Raw genomic sequence first — 7,647 nt, 5'->3', positions numbered from 1 at the left:
CAGGAAGCTGAGGCGGGAGCATCACTTGAACCCAGAAGGCAGAGGTTGAAGTGAGCAAGATCATGCCACTGTACTCCTGCCTGGGTGACAAAGTAAGACTCCGTCTCAAACAAACAAAAAACAACAAAAACACACAAACGAAAAAAGTGTTTTTTTTGTTTTTAAGCTTTTTAGCTGCTGCAGAAGAAAAAAAAAAAACGCTTGTGCAGTTAGAACATAGTTTATTCATAAGTGGGGGGCAGGGGAGGCAGAGCGTGAAGGGGGGCCCTACATGACTTAACCCTTGCTTGGCACGGCCTTAGGTCCTGTTTACAATTTGGTATGTTATGCCACAGAGTCTGTTCTGTCCATCTCATGATCCCTATTTTGTTCATTCATGCTGGGCAGTTGTGTCTAAACCATAAAGGGATGGGGTATAACAAGTTGCATCTGACCTCCCAGCCTGTCAGGGCCAGGAATTAGGTTTTTTCTGAGGTCCCCTTGGCCACGAGGTGGCGTCTGTTCAGTCGGTGGGGTTTTGGGGTTTTTAGTTTACATAACTAATTTGATAATCCAGGGCATTTGTTACAGCATATCAAGGTGAGATTATGACTCAGCTATTTAGCACCTCCATGGCAACATGTACTTCCCCAACTGTCATGGTAGAGGAAGAGAGGGCTGGAAAAATGAGCACTGGCAATGACATACTGTGCCCCAAAACTGACCCCCTTCACATTTTTTTTTTTTTCCTTTTGAGAGGAGTCTCGCTCTGTCATTCAGGCTGGAGTGCAGTGGCCTGATCTCAGTTCACTGCAACCTTCACCTCCCGGGTTCAAGCGATTCTCCTGCCTCAGCCTCCTGAGTAGCTGGGATTATGGACACACCACCACGCCCAGCTAATTTTTGTATTTTTAGTAGAGACAGGTTTCACTATGTTGGCCAGGCTGGTCTCGAACTCCTCACCTCAGGTGATCACCCCGCCTTGGCCTCCCAGAGTGCTGGGATTACAGGCATGAGCCACCGCGCCCAGCCCTTGACCCCCTTCACATTTCATTAGCCAGAGCTGGACTTGTGGCCAGATCTGCCTTGAAGGAGGCAAGGAAGGGTATGTGAACATGAGCAACATCCACACAGGTGAGAAAGTAACCCATGTGACTTTGGTTCCCTCTCTTTAGGAAGAATTTTTGGATGTACTTGGGACAGTTACAGGCATGCTGCTATTGCCATGATCTTCGGGAAGCTGAAGTGATGAGCAGCAGTGTGTGACTCTGAGGACACAGAGGGCTGGGGTCTAGGAGCTATCTCAGGTGGGCTCACTCAATGCCATCCTCCCTCTTGGTGCCTCCCTAGGAGTGCTGAGAAGATGCAAAACCAAAAGCTTTTACTCCAACATTGCTTAGCCAAGCTAAACACATGCATTCCCTATGATTCAACAATTCTGCTCCTAGTATGTATCCCAGAGAAATTGTCTCATGGGTCCATAAGGGCATATAACAATGGCCATTGCAGCACAATTCTGGTTGGGGTGGGGGGAGCTGAAGGTCATCTGGTGTCCACCACTGGAGGAATGGATGGATAAAATGGGATGGATGCACAGGTGGGCAGACAGATGGGTGAAAGGATGGTCAGTCCTCACGTGGACTAGTTACCTTACTCTTAGGCTAAGAATTAGCATCTCCAGGCAAAAAGAAAACGTTTCTGGATTCTCTTGCCACTGGAGTTCTGTGGAAGAGAGAAATGGAGTCCACTAATGAGATGTCCTTTGAAGGATGTGGATGGAGGAAACAGGGCCAAGCAAGTTTGCCCTGCGGGCCCAGCCTTGGGGATGTTCAGTCCTTCTGCAGTAGCAGCAAGCTTCTGGCTTTGTGGGTGTCAGGAGGCAGGAGTGGCAGTTGCACCCCAAGTCCCAGGGCCCAAGCACAGCTTCCGGGGTGCTTAGAGGGGGTGGATGGCAGGCAGGACAGTATGTTCTGATCTCAGCTCCAGTGGGAGCCTCCTGGAGGCGACTTCTCCAGCCTTCCCATGTACTTTGTTAAGTACCCTGATTCCCTTAAATTCCCTTCTGCCAAAAACAGCTGGAGAAGTTTCTGTTTCCTGAAACTGACCCCTTCCTGATTGGGAAATGACTTGCCAAGGTGACAAAGCAAGTTACTGCCACATCTCAAATTTGAGACAGGCCTCCTGACTCTACCTATTAACAGTCCCACTGTCCCAGGTCGGTTTTTGTTGTTGTTGTTGTTGAGACAGAGCCTCGCTGTCACCCAGGCTGGAGTGCAGTGGCGTGATCTTGGCTCACTGCAACTTCCGCCTCCCAGGTTCAAGCAATTCCCCCGCCTCACCCTCCCAAGTAGCTGGAATTATAGGTGCCCACCACCACGCCCGGCTGATTTTTGTATTTTTATTAGAGACAGGGTTTCGCCATGTTGGCCAGGTTGATCTCGAACTCCTGGCCTCAGGTGATCCACTCACCTCAGCCTCTCAAAGTGCTGGGATTATAGGCATGAGCCACCACACCCAGCCCAAGCCTGTCTTTCCTCTCCTAGCCTGCCCCAATCAGAAGGATCAGGGGGAGGGGGGGTAAAGCTGGCCCATGGGGAACCTGTGGCTGGGAGCCCATGAGGCAGGGGCAGCAGAAGGCGGCGGAGAGGGTTGGACCTCTGTGGCCCTGGCTGTCTGCTCTGATGGCATGGTAATGGAAACCTGCTACCAGATGACAAAACACTATTACCCAACAGCTGGGTGACCTTAGGAAAATCACTCAACCGCTCCTGCCTACAGATTTCCTCACCTGCGGGGCCCTGCAGAGCTGTTGCAAGGATGAAATGAGGCAACGTACATGTGCCTGGCAGCAAAGCTGACCCCACACAGCTCAATCCTCAGTGTTTGCATGTTTGGGAAAAAAAACAACTAGAGGAACTAGTTCTTCTTACCTGGGAAGATTCCTAAGCACAAATTAGATTTCTTAGGGGCTGAGATTAGAAAAAGCTTAGTCTCAGCTCCTAGACCTTATTAGCAGGCCCTTCCTAGAGCTGGCTCTAATCGGCACAGCTTGGGAAGCTCTCTTCCTGGGGAAGAAACCACCTGGCCACTGCAGCCTTTCTGTTTCTGGCTTAGGCCCACTGGCCTGCCTGGCGTGAGCTCCCTGGGGCAGGGAGCTTGCAAACCTTGGGAGTGGAGAAGCGCTGGCTCGGCTGGGTGTGGTGGCTCACACCAGTAATCCCAACACTTGGGTGAGGCTGAGGCAGGAGAGTCACTTAAGCCCAGGAGTTCGAGACCAGCCTAGGAAACAGGGAGATCCTGTCTGCAAACAATACAGTGGTGACTCACACCTGTAGTCCCAGCTACTCAGGAGGCCGGCTGAGATGGGAGGATCACCTGAGCCTGGGAGGCAGAGGTTGCAATGATCCCTAATCACACCACTGCACTCCAGAGCGCCAGAGTGAGATCCTGTCTTTAACCTCCCCCCAAAACAAAGAAAGTACTGTCTGATAGGTCAGGAGGTCCACACTAGCTCCAGCCTCCTTCCTAAATCACTGGGCGGCCTTGGGCAAGGCCAGACCCTCTCTGGGAAGCAGAAAGGAGATTTCCCCCTGCCTCCTGGGCAGGGATTGTGGAGAGCGCTAGTGTGTCTGGGTGAGAAGGTACTCTGCAGCTCTGCAGTGCTGGGTTCTGTCTGGAAGCCTTCTCAGGGCCTATGACCCTGCTACGGTTTGAATGTTTGTCCCCTCCCACACTCATGTTGAAATGTAATTGCCACTGTAACAGTGTAAGATTAGACCCTAAGAGGTGGTCAGGCCACGAGGACTCTGCCCTCCTGTGTGAACTCAGGCCATTATCTTGGGAGTGGGTTCACTCTCTCCCCTCACTCCTGCCATTCTGTCCTCTGTCATGGGATGATGCAGAAGGGTCCTCACTGGGCTCCGGGCCCTCAACTGTGGACTTCCCAGCCTCCAGAGCTCTGAGCCAATACATTCCTGTTTATTGTAACTTACCCAGTCTCAGGTATCTTGCTAAAGCAGCAAAAACAGACTAAGACAGACCCTCATCCCCATGAGCCTGTTCCCAGCCGGGGCCCAAAAGAAAACAAGCCAGCGAGGGCACTGGGGAATGCAGGGTTTTGGGGAAAGAGCTACAGGAGTGTGCATTGGCCCCCACAAGGGCCAGAGTCCTGTCCCCACCTGGTCTCCCGGGGCTCAGAGAGCAGCCGCCAGCCCACGGAGGTAGTCCCCCGCCAAGGGCAGCACAGCCCAGTCATCGGTCCGCAGGGCCACAGGCACTCCGTCTGCCAGGGCCGCCTCTAACCGCAGCAGCAGCTTTGAGTTCGGGGGCAGGTGGATCGCTACATAGTAGCTGGTAGGGGGCTGGGACACCACCACAAAAGGCTCCAGGTGTCGGGACACCAAGCCCTCCAGGCCCTGTGGCCCAAGTGAACACCACACACGACTCTCGGCACCCTCTGGCAGGCAGGAATCCCAGAGCTCCTCAAAGAAACCCAGCCCAGCACCCCCTGGGGGCTGCGGGAAAGGCAGAAAGAGGTCGGCAAAGTTTACGAACAGCGGTGGCAAGTGGGCATGGCAGGTGAGACCAGTGGATGTGGTGTAAAGGGCGTGGACATCCAGCCGTGCGGGGGCCGGACTTCGGGGCTGCAGCGGCAGGAGCAGAGGGCGGGCAGGGCGACCAGGACACAGGCAGGGCACATGGACAGCCTCGAGGGGTGCATACAGCTGCCCTTCCACATGGAAGCGCAACTCCAGAGAGTAGATGGGCTCCAGCGCCTCCGGCTGGAGCTTCAGCACTGGGAGTGGGCCCTTGACCCCATGGGACCCCACGCTCAGCCGTACCAGGGCCGGGGCCTCCTGCACCATCAGTGCTGCCACAAAGCCCTGGTTCTCAGCCACCAGTGAAGAGGCCAGTGCAGGTGGGGCAAGCGAGGGGCCCAGGGCCACCCCCAACTTGGGTCCAGCCAGGTGTGCCAGAAGGATGTAGTAGAGACGGGCGTGGTCACGCCCATCAGGGTCCTCCAGCTGCCTGGCCAGCACCTGCAGCAAGTCAACCAGGCCACCCCTCACCCCTGCCCGCAGTAGTGCCCGGCAGACCCGCAGTAGGCCCTGCTGTAGGTCCCAGTTCGTGCAGTGGGCAGCTGCGGCCTGTAGAAAGTTGAGGGTAGCACTCTGGGCATCTCCATCTGCCACCTTTGCCAGCATTTTCAGGTGCCAGCAAAGAGCTTCATCCCTGCCCAGCCTGGACACCACCTCCTGCCGCAACACCACCTTCAGGGGCTCCCTCAGCTCAGAGTCCACCTGATCCAAGAAGTCCACAAAGTGGGAAGCCAGCATGGGCCGGACTCGGTATAGCTGGGCCAGTCCGTGGATCAAGGGGGTCAGCACTATAGGTTGCCCAGCCAGGCAGCGGGTCACCAGATATGAGGCCTGGAAGCAGACAGTGGCCAAGGCCCGGGGGCCCTCATCCAGGGCTGCCTGCTGCCGCAAGCCAGCCAGCAGCTCTTCCAGGTAGTGCCGTGGGCTTGGAAGCTGGCCTTTCTCCTCTTCTTCATCCTCAGCACAGAGCAGGCATAGCAAATGCAGGCGGGCCAGGAGAGCCATTGGGTCATGCAGGAGACTGGGCAGGAGACCAGGGCATAGCTGGGGCCCTAGCAGCAGTGGGGCAGCCTCCTCACCTTCCGGGCCCAGCGGCCAGTTCTCAGGGAAGCTCAGGAGGCAGTGCAGGTAAAAGAGATGGGTGGGCAGAGGCAGAGCAGGGTGCTGGGCAGCCAAGGTGAGCCGGCGGAGCAGCAGCGCTTCATCCTGGGCTGTGAACAGGGCCTCACCGAAGGCCGCCTTGAGCGCAAGCACTGCGTGCAGCAGTGTCATCTGTGCTGTGCCTAGCAGCCGTACCAGTTGTGGCTTGAAGAGTGCGGGTGGCTGTCCCTGCAGACCCCGCAGGGCCCAGCCCAGCAGCCAAAGGAGCTGGGCCTGGGCCACAGGGGTGAGCAGATAGGAGGTGTCCAGAAGCTGGATCACCGCAGCCCGCAGCTCCCGCGCCTCCTCAGGGCTGTGCTCTCGTGCTGTAAGGCTACGCTCCCCCTCTCCCTCCTCAGCTGCCGGCCAGCTGGGTGCTTGGGGCTGAAGGCGTCCATCGCCCTTCTCCACTAGTGTCCAATCCCAGGGACCACCCCCCGTTGGGGAGACCTTATCCGTGAGCAGTCCCCCTAGGCCAGCCCCAACCCGGGACTGGAGCACCAAGGTGTTGCGCAAAACAAGGGCCAGCAGCAGGCTGAGCGGCTGGACGGGGCCTTCCTGCCCCAGCAGGCCCCGCAGCAGCCCCAGGGAGCCCCCCAGCAGCCCAGGCTTGCAGCTCTCTAGCTCTCGCAGGCACTCGCAGGCGGTGGCCTGCAAGGGGCGCTGTTCCGAGGCGGGGACAAAGCCTCGCCCCAGATCGCTGCCGGAGGCCAGGCCGAGCAGTAGGGGCAGGAGCCGGCAGGAGGCGCCCGAGGTGGGGCCCAGCGCGCCGCCCGCCGCCAGGGCTGTGGTGGCCGCCAGCAGCAGGGGCCGACGGAGAGCTGAGGGCCGCGGGGGTAGGAGGACCAAGGTGTCCAACAGGGAGGTGGCGGCCATCTCGGCTGCAGAGACGTCAGGCCACAGCTGGGCAGGGTACTCCAAGCTCAGGGCCAGCAGGGACACCTGGATGGGGGATTAGGAGGGAATCACGAAGATGCGGTTCAGGACGCAGCGGGCTGGGGTGACCCTGCGGGCGAGGGCAGGGGACGCGTGGGGGCCTACCTTGGTCTGCTCGCTCAGCTTTTCACTCCTCAGGTCGCCCAGCAGGTTGCGACCCAAATCCTCCCCCTCGGGACCTGCCATGAAGGCGGACGGGCTGGCTCGGAAGGCCCCCAAGCGCTGGGCCCAGGCATCCCGGCTCAGGGGCCCCATCGTGAGACGCGCGGGCCCCTGCGCAGGGAGAGGGACCCTCAGGCCGCAGCCACCAGGAGCGCGGGCCCGCCGCCGACCCCGAGGGGCTACAGTCACCCCCGGCCGCCGCGCAGATGCCGGCGCAACCCGCGCCCGGCTCCCACGGTGACACCAGGGCTCTCGGGGCCGCCGCCGGGGCCCCCGCGGGACGGGACAGGAGCAGGGCGAGGGAAGGTGCGTGCCGAGAGCTCGTTAGGCCGCCGCCCTCCCGCCCGCGGCCCGCACCGAAACCACAGCGCCACCCCGGCCCCCGCGGTAACGGGCCGCGCTCGCCGCCTGACTCAGCCGCCGCGGGCGCTCAGGCCGGCCGGCTCCTTCCGGGCTGGCGGCGCGGGGCGGGGCGCGGCGCGGGGGCGGTCAAGGCCGGGCGGGGTGGGGTGGGGTGGGGCGGGGCGTAACGGGGCCACCGCCTCCCTCAGGTGCAGACTCGCCGGTTTCGCGGGGGCTGAGTAACTGTCCCGCCGTGCAGGCCCCCTTACCCGAAACCGCCGCAGGTCCAGGCAGGAAAGGAGGAGGGGAGTGGGTAGGGGCGGCGGAGCAGGGTGGGCCTGGGCCCCCGATGCCGGGTCCCGCGGCGCAGGGCTGCGATCCCGCGGGCCTCGGCGGACAGCGGCCCGGCCCCACCAGCGCCCGTCAAGCCGCGCAGGGCGGCGGCCAGCGCGCCCCCCGCCGGCGCCCGGGCGCACCGCACCCTACGCCA

The 7,647-nt window shown here is 59.8% G+C and overlaps 1 protein-coding gene across 1 annotated transcript; it reads right to left on the bottom strand.

The window, feature by feature from the left end:
* Nucleotides 1-204: 204 nt before the first annotated feature.
* AP5B1 (adaptor related protein complex 5 subunit beta 1) lies at nucleotides 205-7,291 on the bottom strand. Its single transcript, XM_033204292.1, has 2 exons — nucleotides 6,759-7,291; nucleotides 205-6,659 (listed from the first exon to the last, which is right to left on the bottom strand). The coding sequence occupies exons 1-2, from the start codon at nucleotides 6,906-6,908 to the stop codon at nucleotides 4,173-4,175; spliced, it is 2,637 nt and encodes an 878-aa protein (XP_033060183.1). The 5' UTR covers nucleotides 6,909-7,291; the 3' UTR covers nucleotides 205-4,172.
* Between the last annotated feature and the right edge of the window lie 356 nt (nucleotides 7,292-7,647).

The sequence above is a fragment of the Trachypithecus francoisi genome, unplaced genomic scaffold, assembly GCF_009764315.1.
Source record: "Trachypithecus francoisi isolate TF-2019V2 unplaced genomic scaffold, Tfra_2.0 Lachesis_group8, whole genome shotgun sequence".
Classification (NCBI taxonomy): domain Eukaryota; kingdom Metazoa; phylum Chordata; class Mammalia; order Primates; family Cercopithecidae; genus Trachypithecus; species Trachypithecus francoisi.
This window is presented reverse-complemented; position numbering and strand designations above follow the sequence as displayed.

Bases quoted from the DNA above. Each gene is read 5' to 3' on its own strand.
- AP5B1 (XM_033204292.1), bottom strand. From the start codon at position 6,908: ATGGGGCCCCTGAGCCGGGATGCCTGGGCCCAGCGCTTGGGGGCCTTC. The intron at 6,660-6,758 runs GTAGGCCCCCAC...TCCCCCATCCAG, and splicing joins AGCTGAGCGAGCAGACCAAG to GTGTCCCTGCTGGCCCTGAG.